General features: G+C 42.2%; 1 protein-coding gene and 1 long non-coding RNA gene across 2 annotated transcripts in view; one reads left to right on the top strand and one right to left on the bottom strand.

Moving 5' to 3' along the window:
* Window positions 1–23,175, top strand: part of mgat5 (alpha-1,6-mannosylglycoprotein 6-beta-N-acetylglucosaminyltransferase) — a 98,848-nt gene that overhangs the window by 24,728 nt on the left and 50,945 nt on the right. The window contains exons 4-6 of the mRNA XM_061802492.1: window positions 12,692–12,768; window positions 13,342–13,431; window positions 18,620–18,691. Of these exons, the coding sequence (XP_061658476.1) occupies window positions 12,692–12,768; window positions 13,342–13,431; window positions 18,620–18,691 (239 nt within the window). The remainder of the gene's footprint in view (window positions 1–12,691; window positions 12,769–13,341; window positions 13,432–18,619; window positions 18,692–23,175) is intronic.
* The window catches only part of LOC133491428 (uncharacterized), a 41,654-nt gene continuing 40,799 nt past the window's right edge, over window positions 22,321–23,175 (bottom strand). The window contains exon 5 of the long non-coding RNA XR_009792407.1: window positions 22,321–22,562. This is a non-coding gene — a long non-coding RNA (uncharacterized LOC133491428). The remainder of the gene's footprint in view (window positions 22,563–23,175) is intronic.

Genomic DNA, 23,175 nt, shown 5'->3' with positions numbered 1-23,175 from the left:
TTCAGTCAACCTACCCCGCATGTTTTTGGGATGTGCGAGAAAACCAGAGTACCCGGAGAAACCTTGTGACGATAAGCAGCTCAGAAAATGGATGGATGGATGGATGGATGGATGGATGGATGGATGGATGGGTGGATAGGGAGAACATCCCAGAGCATGCCATTTCCACATAGGTAGCGTCGGTATTTGAACACCATTCCTTAGAACTATGAGGATTTTAACCATGTCCAATAATTCAGGAAAAACAAAATGGTATTAAAAATAGTAATAATTATATTGCTATATAAATACAAGTGCTAGATAATTCTCAGTCTTTGCCCTTCTTTGTAGAAATTATCTTTAAAAACATTTCCCTTTGTATTTTTAAAGCTTTTTGGTCTCTTGACATACTTTGAGACGTAAGACACCAACTTTTCTCTCTTGAAGGATGTGTTACAGATGAGTGCATACCAGGGATTGCAAACGGTTACAATTAATCGGTTATAACCGGTTTTCGATTGTTTAAAACCGTAATCGGACTTTCTAAATCGGCTAAAATTTCCAATAATTTCTTCCGGTTCCGGTATTCCACATTGCGCTATGTTTTCAATATCATTTCCACTTTTTTCAAGAATGTTAACATTAAAACATTTTTACAAAAAAAGAACAACAATTTAACAAGTGCGTTGTTGAAAGCCACATTCAACAAGCTTGTTTGTCAATATTGTATACAAACTACCCCGTTACCGCGGAGTAAATTAACGATCAATGGTGTAGCGCCGGAGAAAAGGAGTCGGAGGCTGAGTGTCGGACCCAGGAACAAAACTTCTTTTATTGAGAGACATCAAAACACTACTTGCATAACGGCGGGAACTCTTTGAACTCGTCACTCTGCAAGAGTAACAACAAAAACAGTCCGTGCGGAACCCCGCACCCCAACTCGAGGTCCCGCGGGTGAATTATGTAAACACCACAATGGTACCGATTTTAAAACCAGTTAATCGTTTTTTTTTTGCTACAGGTGTTCGGTTAAAACCGATTATGAAAGTGAGCGGTTTTTTGCGATCCCGAGTGCATACTGGAGATGCTCTATTGAAGATAATAGTTTCAGGAAACAATTCCCATTGTGTTTTAATTCCCTCACATAATGTAAATCCATAAGGTTTCATCAAGAATATAATCTATAATAGTATCAAGCTGACCAATTCCCTTCCCAAACTGCATTGTAGGAACACTATTCTGCCATTTCAAATTCTTCCTGAGGGTTAGACTGAACCACCTAATCATCTGATTTTTACTTTATTTTTTTCTTCCCCCGTATGTTTGACACACCTGTATCGAGCAAAATTTAGGAAATTTTATTTAGGAACTGATTGTTTCTGTTGTTCTGCAACCTGATAGGGAGGAGAAGTGGCATATTAATAATTTGACCTGACTGGGAAGGTTCTCACAGGGCCTTATTTATTTTATAGCTTGTGGTCTTCATTATGAGATGCAAAGCCCATTAACTTTCCCAGTGTCCAGATCAATAGTAATAACTACACAGACAAAAAAAAAAGAAAACACCCAGTGCGAATGAAGGATGCTGTCAGCATCAACCCACACCCATGTTGCATGCTTCTGGGATGTGGGAGGAAACCGGAGTACATGGAGAAAGCCCACGCAGAAACTGGGAGAACATGCTAACTCCACACAGGTGAGTCCAGGATTGAACTGTGAGGACAATGTTTTCCATCTGATCCACTGTGCTGCCATATAAAAAAAAAAAATATATATATATATAATATATATATATATATATATATATATATACTCACACCCTGCTATATTGCAAGTTCTCCCACTTAGAAATCATGGAGGGGTCTGAAATTTTCATCATAGGTTCATGTCCACTGTGAGAGAGATAATCTAAAAAGAAAAATCCAGAAATCACAATACATGATTTTTTTAACGATTTGTGTGTTACAGCTGCAAATACGTTTTTGAACACCTGTCCATCAGCGAGAATTCTGACCCTCAAAGACCTTTTAGTCTGCTTTTAAAAGTTCACCTCCACTCCATGTTTTATGCTGAATTAGATGCACCTGTCCACCCCACATAATCAGTAAGACTTAAACTTGTAACATGGCCAAGCTCAAAGAGCTGTCCTAAGACACCAGAGACAAAAATTGTACAACTCCACACGGCTGGAAAGGGCTACGGAGAAATTGCCAAGCAGCTTGGTGAAAAAGGTCCACTGTTGGAGCAACCATTAGAAAATGGTCAATCTCTATCAGAGTGGAGCCCCATGCAAGATATCACCTCGTTGGGGTCTCAATGGTCCTTAGATAGATGAGGAATCAGCCTAGGACTACACGACAGCTGGGACCACGGTTTCCAAGCTGACTGTTGGTAATGCACTAAGATGTCATGGTTTGAATTCATGCATGGCATGGAAAGTTCCCCTGCGTAAACCAGCTCATGTCAAGGCCTGTCTTAAATTTGCCAATGACCATTTGGATGATACAGAGGAGTCAAGGGAGAAGGTTTTGTGGTCAGATTAGACAAAAATTTAACTTTTTGGTCATAATTCCACGAACCGTGTTTGGAGGAAGACGAATGATGAGTTCCATCCCAAGAGCACTACACGACAGGACTTCGTCAATGACCTGAAAAGAGCTGGGACCACCCGTTTCCAAGGTGACTGTTTGTAATACACTAAGATGTCATGGTTTAAAATCATGAATGGTACGGAAGGTTCCTCTGTTTAAATTAGCACATGTCCAGGCCCGTCTTAAAATTGTCCATGGTCATGGATGGTCAGAGCAGTCATGGGAGAAAGTTATGTGGTCAGATGAGACCAAAATAATTTTTTTTTTTGTCTTCATTCCACCCGCCGTGTTTGGAGGAGGAAGTATGAGGAATATCATCCCAAAAACATCATCCCGACCGTTAAGCATGGGGGTGGAAGCATCATGATTTGGGAGGCGTTTTTCTGCACATGGGATAGGATGACTGCACTTTATTAAGGACAGAATGACCGGTGCCATCTATTTGGAGATTTTGGAGAACAATATCCTTCCCTCAGTTAGACGATTGAAGATGGGTCTTGGCTGGGTCTTTCAACATGAAACCAAGGAGTGGCTCCGCAAGAAGCATATCAAGGCTCTGGCATGGCCTATCCAGTCTCCAGACCTAAACCCAATGGAAAATCTTTGGAGAGAGCTGAACCTCCATGTTTCTCAGCGACAGTCCAGAAACCTGTCTGATCTAGAAAAGATCTGTGTGGAGGAGTGGGCCAAAATCCCTCCGGGAGTGTGTGCAAACCAGATGAACAACTACAGAAAATCTTTGACCTCTGTAATTGCAAAAAAAGGCTACTGTACCAAGTAGTAACATTGGTTTTCTCAAGTGTCTCACAGTGGACATGCACCTATGATGAAAATTTCAGACCACTCCAAGATTTCTAAGTGGGAAAATTTGCAATATAGCAGAGTGTTCAAATACTACTACTACGATATATTATAAGCTTAACCCTATAAATTTCTAAAGGAAATACCATTTGGTACATACATAAGCTGCACCTGTGTAAAAGCTGCAAGTGCCCACATTGAAACACAAGATATTTACAAAGAAAAATGGTACACAGAGATTTTTCAAAGATTGAATGCCTTAGCTTAGCTTATCTTAACATAGCAACAACACGGTCGCACGAACAGTAAGTTTCTTTCGGCTTGTCCCTTTCGGGGTCGCCACAGCGTGTCATCTCAGATGAACGCACATATATGTTTGGCACGATTTTTACGCCGGATCCCCTTCATGACGCAACCCTTCTCAGGGAGTGGAGGCCCCAGTGGGATACGAACCCACAAGCCCTGGTTTACCAAAGCAGTGCTCTAACCAGTGAGCTACGGGGCCTCACGGTAGCACGAACAGTGCTGGTTAAAAAAAAAAAACATACCGATTTAAAAAAAAAAAAAAAAAAAAAAAAAAAAAGGTACACCGTAGCAACACGGTAGCACAGCACTAACAGAGCCAGTTAAAAAAAAACATACCTAAATCACTGAGACGCAGCAGTAGCACAGCAGAAACACGCTAGCACAGCGCTAACAGGGCCAGTTAAAAAATAAAAAATACCGGTAAAAGTCACTTCCTCGGCACATATATTCTGGTCTCACTCTTACTTTTTCTGCTCGAGTGCCCCCTTGCAGCCGTTATGTAAAAATGCACAAATTTGCCGCATCACTGGATAAACCGCAGGGTTTAAAGTGTGTGGGGAAAAAAAGTCACATCTTATAGGCTGGAAATTATGGAGTGCGTGTGCGTGTGTGCGCGCGTGCGATGTCTTCTTTCCTGCAGCATCCATACTCATGTTTAAGATTTCTTAAGCGAGAGCTTAAAATAGGGGGAACTCACTGACAGCATGTTTTTCTGTACTGCCGTTGTTTGCACAAGCACGGTGAGCTAAAGTTAAAAAAAAAATACGGCTGAGTTTTTTTTTTTTTTTTTTTTTTTCTTGGCACGCCATTGCGATCGACCGAAACTGCCTCGCGATCAACAGGTCGACTGGTCAATTGTGATCGACGCATTGAGCACTCCTGTTCTATAAGTTCAAATGTCCCTTGCACCATTTCAAATGTTGTTTGTACAAGCCACATTTACACAAAATTCACACTGAAGTAATGCCTTTACACTGAAATATCTCCCTGCACAAATGAGAATCAGTTCAGTGAAAAAATAGCTTTTATTGTTATTCATCTGCACAAAACTGACCATTCATGATCTAAAGTTGTCGAGACTTGGCTATTTGAAAATGACTCAATGTTCACCACAGCATTTCTCTTGCACAACTAACAGGAAATACTCATTTCCTCTGTATTGGCCCTCAAGAGGAACTGCAACTTTTGTCAGTGAGGTTAATGCAATGCAAAATGAGTATCACTGCTCTCAGCCTTGTAAACGTAAATTCTCTCCACAATCCTTAGTGGCACAACACAAGTCCCACTTCGGTCACATTTCTGCACCTTCCTGTAAAAATGGAAAAGGAGACAAATGAGTCATAGCTTGGCTGTGATTAAACTGAAGGAAGATCTTTGTGTCCCTTAGCAGGTGGTGTTTGCAAATCCTTTATCCATGTTGTGAATCTTTATAAAGTGAAAAATATGAGATTTCTGAATCAAATAACCCTGATTTATTATTTAACAAAGACAGAGAGATAAAAAGGAAACTGGATTGTTTTGGTTCAGGATCTTACTGATTGAATGTGGAGCACAAATCTAGCCATGTTTTTTTCTTTTCTGGGAAGTCCCTCTGCTTTAGTAAACCTCAGCATATTTGGCTTCTGGTGGCAGGTTTGGCTCAAGTAGCAACAAGTGTTTCTGGTGCTGTAAGATTCTTTTGCCACTTCATGATTGTCGTTAGATAGGTTCAGCAACAGAACTTGGCAAGACTCCTCTCCTTCCGCTCCCACTCCCAAGTACCTTACAATATTTGCAGTTTATGACTGTGGCTGTAATGTCATCAGCCTGATTTTGGCTCATGTGCTGAACTTCAGCAGAAAGACAAACCAAAATTTACCCTGGTTGTTGCTGCAAACTGCATTTAACATTAGCACTGGTTGTTTCAAGTGTGGACTTTTCATCCCATAGCAGGTTTTATTCTCGATTAGGGTGCCATATTTTGTATCAAATCAAGTTGAGGTTCAATGGGGTCTCCCTTTCTAAAGACTGCTGTACCTCATATTGACACATAAGGTTATTTGAGGGGAAAGTTTCCTTTCTGTACAGCAGCTGCATGGAGTACAAGGAACACATGAGGGGTTTAATTTAAACCAGATGTGCTTAACCCAGTTTTGGGTTTGTCAAATATCAGATTACCTCATAAACTTGAAAGAATGATCTCATATATTTTCTCTGTTGTTTTTCTGGACTGTTACATCACCCTTTAACACACCCATCCACTCTCTTTTTAGCTCGTAGTGTTACTTTGTTTCTATTGCTTTTGTAATTTTTAAACGTTTATTCTAATTTTCGACTTTTGCCTAGAGCTTGAAATATGGTTTGTCTCACCATCTCCCATTTCCCTATTCAATGGCATACGTTATCTGAACAATATTTGCTTTATTTAATTCTTGAGTATTATAAACAATCACCGATCCTCCCTAGAGAGATGGAGGAGGAGTACTTCAATCCCAAAGGATCTTACAGTATCCTTCACCACTTCATAGCAGTGGCTTCCTCTGCTTGATTAAAGCCGGATAAAATTGAGCACTCCCTGGGTGAATGGCTGAACGATGGACCGTTGGTTTTGGTGATTGCATACTTCAACACATTATGAATACAAAATCAATTATTTGTGGACAACAATAAATGAAATGAATGTCCGTACAGAAAAATTATTGTCACACGGGAATTATTTTGCTATTGAGTTAAGTGAATGAGATTTTATTTACCACACACAGGCATTTTTTTCATACCATTCTGACAATTTGCACTTGTGCCTATCCTGTGCCAGCCACTGAATCAATCCTTTCTGTGTGCGTGCACACATTTGTGTGTTTTTCTGTAGTACAAGTATGTTTTATTTTTATTTTTCTAAAATCATATTTTTCTGAAGTACACTATAAAAATGGAGTCGCTTTTTTATATCAAATTACATAACAAAAATACAGGGCACATTGTGCGTACAGTTAAGTCTGGGTCATTGTGTTTTACTGAGGATGTAAAGTCGACACACATGGACAGGAACAGTGTGAATGGAAAAATAAGTGACATGCGATCATATTCTGCATGATTTTTTTGGGGGGTGGGTTGTCCTGTTCAGCTGTCAGGTTAAACAAAATGGAGGCTCTGTAGACGTTTTTCTTTTTCTTTTTTTTTTTTTTTTTTTTTTAAAGATATATTGTAATTCATGTTTGGTGGGTTGACCAGTCAAACAGAACAAGGTTTCTTAAGGGGTAAGAAAACAAAGACAATGCGCTAGTTATAAACAGCTTGAAAGGGAAAATAAAACATTACAATCTACAACAAAGCAAAATTAAATGTAGAAATTGCATAGGACTGTAGTGCAACAGCCTGTGAGGGAAGGACAGGACCAGATAGGACAGGATGGGAACAGACAAAGACACATGCAGGACAAGGGTCATCCATCCATCAATCCATTTTCTTAGCCGCTTATCCTCACAAGGGTCGCGGGGAGTGCTGGAGCCTATCCCAGCTGTCAACGGGCAGGAAGCAGGGTACACCCTGAACTGGTTGCCATCCAATCGCAGGGCACACGGAGACAAACTGCCGCACTCACAGTCACACCTTAGGGCAATTTAGAGTCTCCAGTTAACATGTTTTTGGGATGTGGGAGGGCACTGGACTGCCGGAGAAAACCAATGCAAGTACAAGGCGAACATGCAAACTCCACAGAGACAAGGCCGGGATTTGAACCCCAGTCCTCAAAACTGTGAGGTTGACTGATGTCCATTTACTGTTGCATGTTTTTGGGATGTGGGAGGAAACCGGAGTGCCCAGAGAAAACCCAGGCAGGCACGGGGAGAACATGCAAACTCCACACAGACAGTTCCAGGATTGAAACCGGGACCTCAGAACTGTGAGGCCAACGCTTTACCAGCTGATCCACTGTGCCGACAAGGGTCACGAATCCGGCGAGACAACTGAAATGTGTTGGGACAACGAAGTAAATTCTCAAAGTCAATAGAACAAAAGCACAAGTGGGGGCGGTGGTGGTATACACAAACATTTTGTGTATTCAGATGATATTTTTTACTTATGGGAAAGAGTAGTGGAGGCAAGACTCAGGACAGAACTAAGTATCTGCGAGGAACAGTATGGTTTCATGCCTAGAATGAGTACCACAGATGCATTATTTGCCTTGAGGATGCTAGTGGAAAGGTACAGAAAAGGTCAGAAGGAGCTACATTGTGTCTTTGTGGATTTACAGAAAGCCTATGACAGAGTACCAAGAGAGGAACTGTGGTACTGCATGCGTAAGTCTGGTGTGGCAGCGAAATATGTTAGAATAATACAGGAAATTTATGATGACAGCAGAACAATGGTTACGTGTGCCTTAGGTGTGTCAGAAGAATTTAAGGTGGACGTGGGACTGCATCAGGGATCATCTCTGAGCCCCTTCCTGTTTGCAGTGGTAATGAATAGGCTGACAGATGAGGTTAGACTGGAATCCCCTTGGACAATGATGTTCATAGATGATGATGTGATATGGAGTGAAAGCAGGGAGCAGACGGAGGAACAATTGGAAAGATGGAGATATTCACTGGAAAGGAGAGGACTGAATATTAGCTAAAGTAAAACAGAATATATATGCTTGAATGAGAGGGGTGGAGAGGGAAGAGTGAGGCTACCCGGAGAAGAGATAGCACGGGTGGACGACTTCAAATATTTAGGGTCAACAATCCAGAGCAATAGTGAGTGTGGTAAGGAAGTGAAGAAACGGGTCCAAGCAGGTTGGAACAGCTGGCGGAAGGTGTCTGGTGTGTTATGTGACAGAAGAGTCTCTGCTAGGATGAAGGGCAAATTTTACAAAACAGTGGTGAGGGTGGCCATGATGTACGGATTAGAGACGGTGGCACTAAAGAAACAACAGGAAGCAGAACTGGAGGTAGCAGAAATGAAGATGTTGAGGTTCTCGCTCAGAGTGAGCAGGTTGGATAGGATTAGAAATGAACTTATTAGAGGGACAGCCAAAGTTGGATGTTTTGGAGACAAGGTTCGAGAGACCAGACCATGGTTTGGACATGTTCAGAGGCAAGAGAGTGAGTATATTGGTAGAAGGGTGCTGAGGATGGAGTTGCCAGGCAAAAGAGCAAGAGGAAGACCAAAGAGGTTGATGGATGTTGTGAGGGAAGACATGAGGGCAGTTGGGGTTAGAGAGGAAGATGCAGGAGATAGAGTAAGATGGAAAAAGATGAGACGCTGTGGCGACCCCTAACGGGACAAGCAGAAAGGAAAAGAAGAAGAAGATGATACTTCTTGCAACGAATGGCATTCCAGCACCCAGTGAAAAAGTCTCGGGGCTGTGTGCCAGCAGACACATGCAAGTGAATTGGCACCATTTTACCTGCACAAAAACTGACAGTAACATGATTGTTGTGAATTCCCCATGGAGGATGAGGACCTCGCCCATTCCAAGGCGGCATCAGGGCCAGGGGCCTACCCGAGAGGCACCCTGTCAATGGGATGCATCCCACATTGAGGAACCCAGGGCGGTCTGCCAGTTCCCCCGAGGTGCCCTGCCAACTGGCCACCACCCAGACAACCCAACCCCCATACTCATCCTGGCCCTAACATGGGTCCCACTTTCCATGTGCTCACCACCTGTGAGAGGGGCCAGAAGGGGTTGGGTGAGATGTTAGCTGGGCGGTGGACAAAGGCCTTGGGGATCCGATCCCCGGCTACAGAAACTAGCTCTAGGAACATGGAATGTCACCTCTTGGGCAGGGAAGGAACCCGAGTCAAGCATGAGGTCAAGAAGTTCCAACTAGTTATAGTCTGACTCGCCTCTACGCACACTTGGGCTTTGGTTCCACTCTTGAGAGGGGTTGGATTCTGTAACACTCTGGAGATGCCACAGGGAGAAACACCAAGCAGGTGTGGGTATACTTATTGCCCCCCGGCTCAGGGCCTTATGTCGGGGTTTACCCCAGTAGATGAGAGGGTAGCCTCTCACCACCTGCAGGTAGGGGGACAGGTCCTGACTGTTGTATGCGCTTATGCAACAAACAGCAGTTCAGAGAACCCACCCTTTTCGGAGTCCTTAGAGAGAGAGTGCTGCAGAGCGCCCCCTCAGGTGACTGCATCATTCTACCAGGGGACCTCAATGCCCATGTGGACAATGACGGTGAGACCTGGAAGGGCGTGATTGGGAAGGATGGCTGCCCTGATCAGTACCCGAGTGGTGTTCTTTTATTGGACTTCTGTGCTCATCACGGATTGTCCATAACAAACACAATGTTCAGGCATAAGGGTGTCCACGTCCACCTGGCACCAGGACACCCTAGGTCGCAGTTTGATGATCAACTCTGTGGTTCTGTCATCGGACTTGCGACCACATGTCTTAGACAATCGCGTGAAGAGAGGGGCAGAAATGTCGACTGATCTCCACCCCGTGGTGAGTTGGGTCCGATGGTGGGGGAAGATGCCAGTCAGACGTTGCAGGCCCAAATGTATTGTGTGGGTCTGCTGGCAACAGCTGGCAGATTCCCCTGTCAGAAAGAATTTCAACTCCCACCTCCGAAAGAACTTTGCTCACATCCCGTAGGAGGTGGGGGACATTGAGTCAGAGTGGATGATTTTCTGCGCCTCCATTGATGAGGCGGTCGACCAGAGCTGTGGCCATAAGTTGGTCGGTGCCTGTCGTGGTGGCAACCCGCGAACATGTTGGTGGACACCAACAGTGAGGGATACTGTCAAGCTGAAGAAGCTTGATCAGCTGTTTCAGGAGTCCCACGGGCCAAAAATCCCCGATAGGACTCCTGAGGCAGCTGATAGGTACCGGCTGGCTAAGCGGAATGCAGCTTTGGTGGTGACTGAGTGTATAGTGGGGATGGGGCTCCGCTGACCTCAATTCGGGATGTTGTGAGTCGAAAGGGAGAATGCTTCCAGGGCCTCCTCAATTCCACCAACACACCTTCCCATGAGGAACCTGAGTCTGGGTGCTCTGAGGCTCTTTTATCTCTGGGGTTGAGGTCACCGAGGTGGTTAAAAAGCTCCTTAGTGGCAGGGCCCTAGGGGTGGATGAGATTCATCTGGAGTTCCTAAAGGCTCTGGATGTTGTGGGGCTGTCCTTGTTGACACACCGCTGCAGAATCCTCGAGAGTGCATAGGAGTTGGTCCAACCAGTCTACATGTGTTTTGTAAACTTGGAGAAGGTGTTCGACCGTGTCCCTCGGGGACACCTTTGGGTGGTTATTCGGGAATATGGGGTACCGAACCCCCTGATACCAGTTGTTCAATCCTCATACGACCGCTGTCACAGTTTGGTCCGCATTGCCGGCACTAAGTCGGACTCATTTCCGGTGACAATTGGACTCCGCCAAGACTGACCTTTGTCACCGATTTTTGTTCCTAACTTTTAACAGAATCTCTCGTCGCATTTGAGGTGTATAGTGTGTCCGGTTTGGTGGCCTCAACATCGCATCTATGCTCTTTGCAGATGATGTGGTTCGATGGGCTTCATCAAGCCGTGATCTCCAGCTCTCACTGGAGCGGTTCATGAAGCGGCTGGGATAAGAATCAGCACCTCCAAATCCGAGACTATGGTCCTCAATCGGAAAAGGGTGGCGTGCCCTCTCCAGGGTGGGGATGAGATCATGCCCCAAGTGGAGGAGTTCAAGTATCTTGGGGTCTTGTTCACGAGTGAGGGAAGAATGGAGTGGGAGATCGACTAACTGATCTGTGCAGCGTCTGAAGTAATATGGACTATGTATTGGTTCGTTGTGGTAAAGAGGGAGCTAAGACAAAAAGTGAAGCTCTCAATTTACCACTTGATCTACGTTCCTACCCTCATCTATGGGCACAAGCTGTGGGTCGTGACCGAAAGAACAAGATCCTGGATACATCAACTGAAATGAGTTCCCTCTGCAGGGTGTGTGGGCTCTCCCTTAGATATAGGGTGAGAAGCTCAGTCATCCGGGAGGGGCTCAGTGTCGAGCCGCTGCTCTTCCGCATTGAGAGTAGCCAGATGAGGTGGCTGGGGCATCTGATTCAGGCATGTTCCACCGGAAAGAGACCCCGGGGACAATCCAGGGCACACTGGAGAGACTATGTCTCTTGGCTGGTTTGGGAACGTCTCGGGATCCCTCTGGAAAAGCTGGAAGAAGTGGCTGGGGAAAGGGAAGTCTGGGTATTCCTGCTGAAGCTACTTCCCCCGCAACCCAACCCGGAAATGCGATGAAAACGGATAGATGGATGGATAATTTTCCATTATTATTCTTTATTATGTGACAATTGATTTACACGGACCTGCTAGCTTAGGATACCTAGAATTTACAACATACAGCATCCCTCTTCAATATCATTGAACAAATCAATTCTGTACTGAAATTAAGGGTATTCTTATTCGTATTGAACATCTACATCTCTTTTATTGTTGCTTTTCGTCTTCTTCCATCTTTTTATGATACTTTAGTTTTTGCATACTATATCTTCAATTATCGTTTCAAAAAAAACCTCATCCATACATTCGCTCAACACTGCTTATCTTGTTCAGGTTTGTATAATGCTGGTCCCTATCCCAGATAAGTTTTGCTGAAAGGGGAAATACACTCAACTTGGTTGGAAGTCAGTTCTAGGGCACATACAAATATTCAAACTCACATTGAACTGAACCCACGCTGGCTTCATTGAAGTCATCTGTACCATCAGTGACAGTTGTGTAATTCTTGTCCTGAGGGTGGCTGCTGCAGACTCCTTTTAGACCCCGTAAAGGTCAGTGGTGATTTCAAAAGGTCATTCACAAATATTATATTGAATCCAAGCCTGCTTTTAAGCCATGTCTGTTTAGCCATTGGCCATATTAGATTCCACACAGAGGGAGAACATACCACAACTGGATTTTTTGTTCCTTGTCCACCCTGAAATGTCAGGGTGAGACATTATCATCATTGAAAATTAGACACTAAATCATCATTAGACAGTAAAAGGATTTGAACGGATCCCTTTGACCTTATTGATTTTCTCTCACTTTTAATTTCTATTTTCAACAGATCTTCTAAATGGAGCCCAGGAAAAGTGTGAGCTGCCGCCTTTGGATGGATTCCCTCACTGTGAGGGCAAGCTCAAGGTAAATTAAGAGCATACACAAAACACTCTCAGGGTTGCTTACTCCAGTTACTGTGAATGTAATTGTTGGATGAATTAGAAAAACGGGAATTTCTGCAGAAATGATAACTGATGTTTAAATTCATGTAGCATGTAGATCTTCACCTGAATTTTGAATTGTTTCGAATTTTAAAGTAGGACATGGGGAAGGGTAAATTAAATTCAAGATTCGATGTACGTATACATCATGTTGCACATCACACATAGCTCACACATGCAGTCACGTAAAGCGAGAGTTGGTGTAAAATAGCATGCAAAGAGCGCTGCCCCATTTTATCAAGTGTGTTTGTTTGGAACAATGCCTTGCTTAAGGGCACCATGACAGTTGCCTGCAAGCAAACTACTAGTTGTAATTTTTAAGTTTTGTCCACGGTGTAACTCAAAACACGTATTCTCGGACTCCAAAGCCCAACTAAGCTATTGCCGCCCCATTCTCGATATCCCATTGTCAGTGTTGACTTAAAAGTTTGTATACAAGATTCATGCAAGTCAAATTATTTGTCCTCTTTACTTTGCTTTTAAATCCTTGCCATAGTGGATGAAGGAGATGTGGCGTTCTGACTCGTGCTACACCAATTATGGTGTTGATGGATCCACCTGTTCCTTCTTCATTTACCTAAGTGAGGTGAGTAAGCATATACTGCAAGGTTGACAGAAAAATTAATGTTACAGAAGCAAGATTGGTAATTTTATATCTTATTTTCAATATACACTGAAAGAAATGTAAACTCATTTCATTTTTGCTCCCATTTTTTATGAGCTGGACTCCATGATCTAAAGTTTTTTTTTTTTTTTTTTATACATGCACAAAGTGCAGTTTCCCTCAAAATATTGATCACAAATATTGTATGACTAAATCTGTGGGAGTAATTCCCCTTTGATGAGATAATCCATCCCACCTCACAGGTGTGTCATATCATGTTTTGCAGCCTGATTACTGCAGAGGTATGACAGAGGCTGGCCACAATAAAACGAAACTCTGAAACGTGCATTTTTTTCACACAGCACAATGGCACAGATGTCAGTTCTGAGGGAGTGTGAAATTGGTATGGTGACTGCAGGAATGTGGCACCAGAACTGTTAAGTTTGTGAATTGAATGTTCATTTCTTTACCGTCAACTGTCTCCAAAGACACTTTGGCTGTATGTCCAACCAGCTTCACAACCGCAGTGTCTGCGGTTGGGGTGTGCACAAACTGTCAGAAACCCTCTCAGGGAAACTCATCTCCCTGCTCGTCATCCTCATTGGGATCTTGTGGTCGTAACTGAATTGAGTTGGCGAATGCTAACATTCATTGACATCTGGCACGTTGTAGAGGTGTTCTCTTAGTGGATTAATCCTGGTTTTCACTATTCAGGACAGATGGCAGACAGCATGTGGGTGAGCAGTTTCCCATTGTCAACGTTATGGATTGAGTGGCCCATGGTGGCAGTGGGGTTATGGTCTTGGCAAACATATGCTATGGCCAAAGAACACAAGTGCATTTTACAGTATTTATGTCTGCCTGGCACTGCTAGAAAGGTTCGCCCACTGTTCCATGTTTTCTCCGTTTGAGGAAACTTGCTCTTACCATAGTTAGCAGGAATTCTAACCATTACCAGAATGATGACTCTTCTTTTGATCATGGTCTTTTGGAGAGCATTTGGAGATCTTTTGTCTGATTTCATTTTTATCAAAATAGTTCTATATGTGATTTCTTGATTCACCAGTCTGGTTGTAATCAGGCTTGGGTGGCGGTCAGTGAAAGCCATCCCCAAAATATTATTTCCCATTACTCATGATTTAATGAAGAGTTGTTACTTTGTCAGACCAGGTGTCTTTGATTTTTTTTTTCCTTAATAAATAACATTAACATTTAAAAACTGTGGTTTATGTGTGGTTATTTTATCTATTTACATTTCTTTAATAATTGTAAAACAAAGAGGAAATTTGAGAAGAGGGCCAATGCATTTTCATGGCATTGTTTACTGTATGTATTGTACAGCTTGCAGTGGAGCTTCTCAGAATGAGCTTGTTTTACTAAAAAACCCTTCATGAACAATTTTTCCTTGGAAAAGTATTGTCTGAGTTCATGAACTATGCTTCCCAATATCCATGCAGAAGTTTAGTTATGCTTTTTCTCACATGGCGTAAATGATCATTTGATCCATTCGCCAATTATTGAACTTTTTTTTTGTTTTTGCTGTAAATCAATCTGGTTCCCAAGAGAGTGAAAAGTGCAAGTGATTGTGCTATTGAGAAATCCTAGAAAGTCTAACTGTTGCAGGAGTGCTTTTTGAGCTCTTGCTTGCAGTGTTGGACTTTGGGGACGTGCCACAATATACTGGTTTTATTCAGCTGTTTATAAAGAGGTGTAAACTTTGGTCCACAAGAGGGACAGCGTTCTGTACATACATATCACTGTGGAAATGCAGCTGACTGATCAGTTACTGTTTGCACATGGAAGAGACTTCCGCCGTACAGGTTTTGGGAATGCAACCCCTGCGGAAGGAGGACTACCAGCTCTAGGAGCTGCCCCATTGCCAGGAAAGAATTAGAAATAAAGTGCATTCATTTGGCCATGCCAGTTAAAGGCACAATGCACACATTTTACAGGGTGTGTTTATGCATTTGTTTGTCATTTTTTTACACTTCACTAAGTAGTTTGTTTATATTCTGTTTTGTTTTTATATTTGTCTTACAATAGATGTCTAGCCGTCTTTATTGAAAATAAATAATTATTAAAAAAAAGTGGTGGCTTTTTTGTAGGGAAGTTGAACGGTTTCATGAAATTTTCATTCATTTCATTGGGGAAAATTGATTTAAGATACAAGTTCTTTGAGTTATGAGCATAATCACAGAATGAATTATACCCGTAAGTCTAGGCACCTCTATAGTAAGCAAAACTAGTGTCCCTCTTTTGTTTGGCCTGGCACCCAGTCTTCTTCTTCTTTTCCTTTAAGCTTGTCCCGTTAGGGGTCGCCACAGGTTTTTCCATCTTAGCGTATCTTCTGCATCTTCCTCTCTAACCCCAACTGCCCTCATGTCTTCCCTCACCACATCCATAAACCTTCTTTTTGGTCTTCCTCTCGCTCTTTTGCCTGGCAGCTCCATCCTCAGCACCCTTCCACCAATATACTCACTCTCTTGCCTCTGAACATCTCCAAACCATCGAAGTCTGCTCTCTCGAATCTTATCTCCAAAACATCCAACTTTGGCTGTCCCTCTATAATGAGCTCATTTCTAATTTTATCCAACCTGCTCACTCTGAGCGAGAACCTCAACATCTTCATTTCTGCTACCTCCAGTTCTGCTTCCTGTTGTTTCTTTAGTGCCACCGTCTCTAATCCGTACATCATGGCCACCCTCACCACTGTTTTGTAAAATTTGCCCTTCATCCTAGCAGAGACTCTTCTGTCACATAACACACCAGACACCTTCCGCCAGCTGTTCCAACCTGCTTGGACCGGTTTCTTCACTTCTTTACCACACTCACCATTGCTCTGGATTGTTGACCCTAAATATTTGAAGTCCTCCACCCTCGCTATCTCTTCTCCCTGTAACCTCACTCTTCCCCCTCCACCGCTCTCATTCACGCACTTATATTGTTTTACTTTTTTACGGCTAATCTTCATTCCTCTCCTTTCCAGTGCATCTCTCCATCTTTCTAATTGTTCCTCTGCATGCTCCCTGCTTTCACTGCATATCACAATATCATCTGCGAACATCATTGTCCAAGGGGATCCATTTCTCTTCCCATCTACTCCGTGGTAGAATAATTTAAACCCTGCTCCTAAACTTCTAGCCTTACTACCTTTCCACCTGCTCTCTTGGATGCACAGTACATCAACCTTTCTCCTAATCATCATGTCAACCAACTCCTGGCATTTTCCTGTCATAGTCCCAACATTCAAAGTCCCAACACTCAGTCGTAGGATCTGTGCATTCCTCTTTTTCTTCTGACGACGGAATCGGTTTCCTCCTCTTCTTTGTCTTCGACCCACAGTAGCTGAATTTCCACCGACGCCCTGCAGGTTAGCAGTGCCGGGGGCAGCCGTTGTTAACCCGGACCGCGACCGATCCGGTATGGGATTCTTTAGATGAACGCTCATATTTGTTTAGCACAGTTTTTACGCCGGATGTCCTTCCTGACGCAACCCTCTGCATTTATCCGGGCTTGGGACCGGCCTACAGATTGCACTGGTTTGTGCCCCCATCGGGCTGCATTGGCCTGGCCTGGCGCCCAGTGAACTGTTAAAACCCGAAGTAGCCAATTTATTCTTTTTGTGTACCTGTTTGGGGATGGGGGTTATGTAGAAACAGTATTACATTTCTCAAGATAACCTCACTGTCTACTATGGTTGGCACCGTACAGATCACCCATGCTACAATTGATACCCAGGTTTTTGGCCTGTGGTTCATTACATTTTCGGTACATTTTGTACATAAAGTCAGCAAAAACAGCTTTATGTGGTGTATTGGATAATCTAACTTATTTTAAATTAACCTATATTGAAACTTTTTTTTTGAACACTCGAAATGACTACTTGTGTAACACTTGAATTACGTGTATGTCAGTGGGTCATGCCTGCACCCCACTCTGCAGATATGACCATTTTCAATAGGTGACCAAACTAAAGATCTTTGAACACAGAAAATGGCTGCAAATGTTTAGCAACAAATGTCCCCACTGCACTAACCACTAACCCTATTGCACTGGTTTCAAATATTTCCGCAACATTGTAACTTTTTTTTTTTTTTAAATATTTTTGTTTTCCTCTATCTCTCTTTGAATTAAATGGCAAGTTGTATTTGTGAGGGATGACCACTTCATTAGGGATAGCGAGGAGGATCTCAGCCCATCTTGTCTGTGTTTTGCACTGTTAGGGGAAGAAGCAAACAAACATGAGGTAATGAAATAAATCGATCATTCCGGTTACTTAGTGAAAAGCCAGAAAACTCATAAAAGACAAGTTTTGTCTTTGTTGAGCCCCACGTTCATATCCCCAGCACAAAATTGAAAGGGGGGGGGGGGAGTTAAGGGTGTATTTTACCATCCAGAGCGTACCAAATGCTTTTGTTGGCTGGGGGCGTGCCATCTGCTCCTCACCAGGTATTTGTGGAAGGAAGGAAGGAAACTTGTTTTTGTTGTGCGACGTATTATTTCCTTAAATCGTATGAGAAACAAATTGTTTCACAAATATTTTTTCGTTTGCAAAAAGATTCAAATTAAGTCAGTGAGCCGAAGTTCCACTATAGTTATTTAATGAGGTTGATATTAATTAATGGACCGTGTTTTTTCTAAAATCTATTGATTGTGTTGAAAAATTAAGATTAAAGAGTATGTATACTGTATGATCGGGAAGTGTGTCCCAATATTCCAGTTATGGCTGTAGCTCTGCAGGTGTCCCAATTCTAATGATATACAGTTTATCCTGAAAACAAGGGTGACAAGTTTGTTTTTCAGAAATAGAAGTAGGATGGAGAACAACAAAGTGTTAGAAATCCCTCTGTCAGCTTTCTCTCCTCCTAGCTTGCCAAATTGAGCCTTACTCATTTTCATGTCACAATTGCCTTGGGGGAAACAGCCCCAGTTTTCCTCCAGACCTATCAGCGCTTTCACGAACTACCACATTGAGGATTAACAAAGTAGCCTGGGTCCTGTATAATTCATGGTGGGAGACTGTTCTGTTAACGTATTGACGTGGTGATCGAGCAAGGACAGCATGTTGTGATGGATATCAGCAATGAATGGCTTGTGTTGGTTTTTGTGTCGAAGTTGTGAGGAGTACAGTCAGCACCTGCAACTCATTTTCATTATTGTTTTTAATTAGGTGGAGAACTGGTGTCCCCATCTGCCTTGGAGGACAAAGCGCTTGAATGAAGACACAGACAGGAGGGGCCTGGTATGACACACACAATGTTGCTCTTTACCTGTCGCCTCATTAGAAAACTAACACACCTTAACACCCATGTATAACATAAACCCCCAAAGCTGACCTAAAAATTCTGGAAGACCCTTCAATGTATAATACATTTTTTAAATGCATGATTTTGCTTCTACCCATATATGATCAAACCTGAAGTATTTAATTATTTTGAAGTTATGAACTTCATTTTTTTTTTAATTTACTTGCTCTTATTGTAAAAGTCACAGCCCTACCTTTGTTTAGTGAATTAACTCACACTCTTATGCTCATATTTTTGATTATCCAGACAGAATTTGTAATAAAGGTAAAACTCTTTAAAGGCAAGGCAAAACATTTGTTTTAATGGAATTCATATTTAACTGTCAAGCATTTCGGAAAAGCATTATCATTAAACAAAACTTAACCATAAAAAAAGAAATGATGGTTGTTGTTCAGTCAACAGTTTTTTAAAAATTTCCTAAATTCTGCAAGGGTATGGCACAACTGTACCTATATCCAGTCATAATGCAGTGATGAAAGTCCTCCGGATTTTCCCGGAATTCCGGATTTTTACATTTTCATGAAAATTACTCCAGAGAATTGAGGAAAATTTTCCTAAAATTAGTTGACAACATTGAACGAACATGCGTTTGAGTTCAATGTTTTGCTTGCACGAGCGTAGCCATGTTGAGGCACTAACACTAGTAACAGTAACCCCCCTCCCCTCGCATTCTCTCAAGACGTCGCTTATTTTGTGTGGTCTTGACATTAATTTACGTGTTTATTTCATAAACGTTAACTAAACAACCCTGCTCCAAAAGAACCGGTATTCACCCGGAAACGGGAAATGCAAGTTAACCGTACGGAGCATGTTCAGAACTGCTTCACGTAGTGCAAGCGCATTTACGTCGAAAGTCATCAACATTATGAGCCATGTCAAAGGAAATTCAGTTACATCAGGGGTGCTCATTGCGTCGATCGCGAGGCAGTGTGACAGCGTTAAAAAAAACACATTAACTATTATCCACTTCGTCACTTGATTCAGGTGTGGCCAATACGTCATGCACATAAATGCTTGTTCTAGAAAGCCGGCCTCCTATTTACGGCAGTCCTGTGGTGCATGCCCCCCTCCACAACAATACGTCACGATTGGCGACAGTAATGTTTGTTCCAATGTATCCCTAGCTTGTTGCCACTAATGCCGATTATGTTGAAGTAAACTTTCAGCCTTTTCAAAACATTGCGTGTATAGACCGTTCGTGTTTATTCCTTGGCCGGCTAGTGCATTTAACTTTTATTCAGATAAAATTTGTCAGATCAAGAATTTTTATTGATGAAAAATTTTAAATACCATTTTTATATCATGTTCTACTAATATCAGTTGAAATTGGAAGTTATCATTTCTGCGTTTGAAGTTTTAGTTTTCTATTTTAGTTATGTATTTGGTTGTTTTATTTTTAGTTTACAGTTTTGTTATATTAATCCAGTAAGTCCTATTTACGGCAGTCCTGTGGTGCATGCCCCCCTCCACAACAATACGTCACGATTGGCGACAGGAATGTTTGTTCCATTGTATCCCTAGCTTGTTGCCACTAATGCCGATTATGTTGAAGTAAACTTTCAGCATTTTCAAAACATTGCGAGTATAGACCGTTCGTGTTTATTCCTTGGCAGGCCAGTGCATTTAACTTTTATTCAGATAAAGTTTGTCAGATCAAGAATTTTTATTGATGAAAAATTTTAAATACTATTTTATATCATGTTCTACTAATATCAGTTGAAATTTGAAATGATCATTTCTGCGTTTGAAGTTTTAGTTTTCTATTTTAGTTATGTATTTGGTTGTTATATTTTTAGTTTACAGTTTTGTTATATTAATCCAGTAAGTTATTTTAAGGCCATCCCTAATCACACCCGCAATTTTATCTGCGAGCATGACTGACCACAGCGGTACATTTTTCAAATGTGAGTGACTGCGTGTGTGCGTGTGTGTGTGTGTGTGTGTGTGTGTGTGTGTGGTGTGTGTGTGTGTGTGTGTGCATATATATAAGGCAACTGATTATACTATGTGTATTACTAGATCTATATCTAAGATAGTGAGCAATGTGGTCGAGTGTATCAGTACAACGCGACGTAACAAGTTTGAGACTTAAATGTTAATAGTAATTAGTACAGCTCAACTTCTTTGCTGCACGGTGTAGAAATTCTAGGATATATTTTCGTGTATATTCGATATCTATACTATAATGTGTATAATGTGGGGAAAAGGACAAGTTTAGATGTCTTTTTACTGAATAGTTCACTTAATTAATTTATCTTGAGATAAGCTGGCATATTTTAAGCATATTTTAATGACAAATGTGATTTTGTGTCATCCACTGACTGAAAATCTGGGCTTGGCCCTTGGGGAACTTCTGCCCAATTTTTCTTTTGGTCAGGACTTGGAAATTTTACTTTCAATTTTTGTCTAAATTTTGTTAACAGATATCGCCAGAATGCACCACAGTCATCCATTTGTTCAAAAATTTCCCGGGGGGGCATGCCCCCGGACCCCTTTAGTGGTCGCATTTGTATTTTCAGGAATATTTATGAAAGTCCACTTTCATCTTTAATGATGGAATGAAGGTGTTCGCTACAATATTTCAGAAACTCTGTGGCGGTGGCATATTTAATAAAATTGAAATTTAAATTGGTATAGAAGTAAATTTATTTAGGCTGTCAGCAAACCAATCATAGCCATAAATGCAATTTTAACAATAATGGTCAAAGTATTTGTAGTATTCTCTGATGGTGTTGTTGGTGTTGCTACTGTTGTTGGAGATATATATATATATATATACGTATTACTGATACTGATTGGACCAGCGTGAGTGTCCTAACATGCCACAAGGCGGAAAAATAGTGGGTTCGCTGATCAAGAATTTAATGACTTAATTGCCAGAGGGAAAAAGAACTGTTTAAATGCCTGCTACTTTTGACTTTCATTGATCTGCAGCGCTTTTCCGACGGAAGGAGCTGAAAGAGCTGGTGGCCAGGATGTGGAGGATCCGAAAAGATCATGCCTGCTCTACACCTAGTTCGTGTTGTGTGCAAGTCCTTAATGGTGCCGACAATCCGTTCAGCGGTTTTGATTGTCCGTTGCAGTTTGAGTTTGTCCTTTTTTGTCGCAGCCTCAAACCAGACTGCAATGGAGGTACACAGTACTGATTTGATAACCGCTGTGTAGAACTGTCTCAGCAGCTCTTGAGACAGGCCGTGCTTCCTCAGAAGCCGCAAGAAGTACATCCTTTGCTGGGCTTTTTTGAGGATGGAATTGATGTTCGTCCCCCACTTAATGTCCTCTGAGACTGTAATTCCCAAAAACCTGAAGATCTCAATGGTTGACACCAGACAGTTGGACAGCATCAGGGGCAGCTGTGGTGAAGGATCTGAAGTCCACAATCATCTCCACAGTCTTTAGAGTGTTCAACGCCAGGTTGTGTTGACCACATCAATCTTCCAGTCTCGCCACTTCCTGTTGATACACAGACTCATCGCCGTCTTTGATGAGGCCAACAACCGTGGTGTCATCTGCGAACTTCAGGAGTTTGACGGTCAGATGCCACGAGGTGCAGTCGTTCCTATAGAGCGAGAAGAGCAGAGGGGAGAGGACACTACCTTGGGGTGCCCTGGGGCTGATAGTGCGCGTGAATGAGGTGGTGTCCCCAGCCTCACCTGCTGTGTCCTGCACGTCAGGAAGTTATAGATCCACCAGGAAATGGCAAGCGAGACACTGAACTGGAGAAATTTTGAAGAGAAGAGTTCCAGGATGACTGTGTTAAACGCAGAGCTGAAGTCCACAAACAGGATCCTTTCATAGGTACCCTTGCTGTCAAGATGTTCAAGGATGAAATGCAGACCCATGTTGATGGCATCATCAGCAGACCTGTTAACTCCATGGGCAAACTATAGTGGATCGAGTTGGGGACCTCTGATGCTCTTCAGGTGGTCCAGCACAAAGCGTTCAAAGGATTTCATGACCACAGATGTCAAGACAACAGGCCTGTAGTCATTAAGACCTGAGACTGCTGCTTTTTTGGGGACCGGTATAATGGTTGAGTGTTTGAGGCAAATATACCAAGTTTGAAGCATCTGGTGAAATGTTCTGGTCAATAGCACTTTTGGAAAACTTTTTTGGGTGAGAAAAAAAATGGTCACGTGTTCAATACTTATTTCAGACTCTGTACCTGGTTTCTAATCAGCTCCTTACAGGGTACTCCAAAGAATGAGATAAACTTTGTGGGAGAGATGGCAGGACATTTTTCTATGTAAATATTTGAATAACTCTCCTCTGTTTAGAAAGGGTCTTTTTGGTTTGACATAAATATTTTTTTCACGGCTCTTTCAACCCATCTGTTCTCCCTATCCAGAATTTGGACATCATTGTCCAAAATGATCTCACTTCTTTTTGAATTGCAAATGAACAGCTGCCTTTCGCCAGA

This window comes from Syngnathoides biaculeatus, chromosome 2 (genome assembly GCF_019802595.1).
Source record: "Syngnathoides biaculeatus isolate LvHL_M chromosome 2, ASM1980259v1, whole genome shotgun sequence".
In the NCBI taxonomy this organism is placed as follows: Eukaryota; Metazoa; Chordata; class Actinopteri; order Syngnathiformes; family Syngnathidae; genus Syngnathoides; species Syngnathoides biaculeatus.
This window is presented reverse-complemented; position numbering and strand designations above follow the sequence as displayed.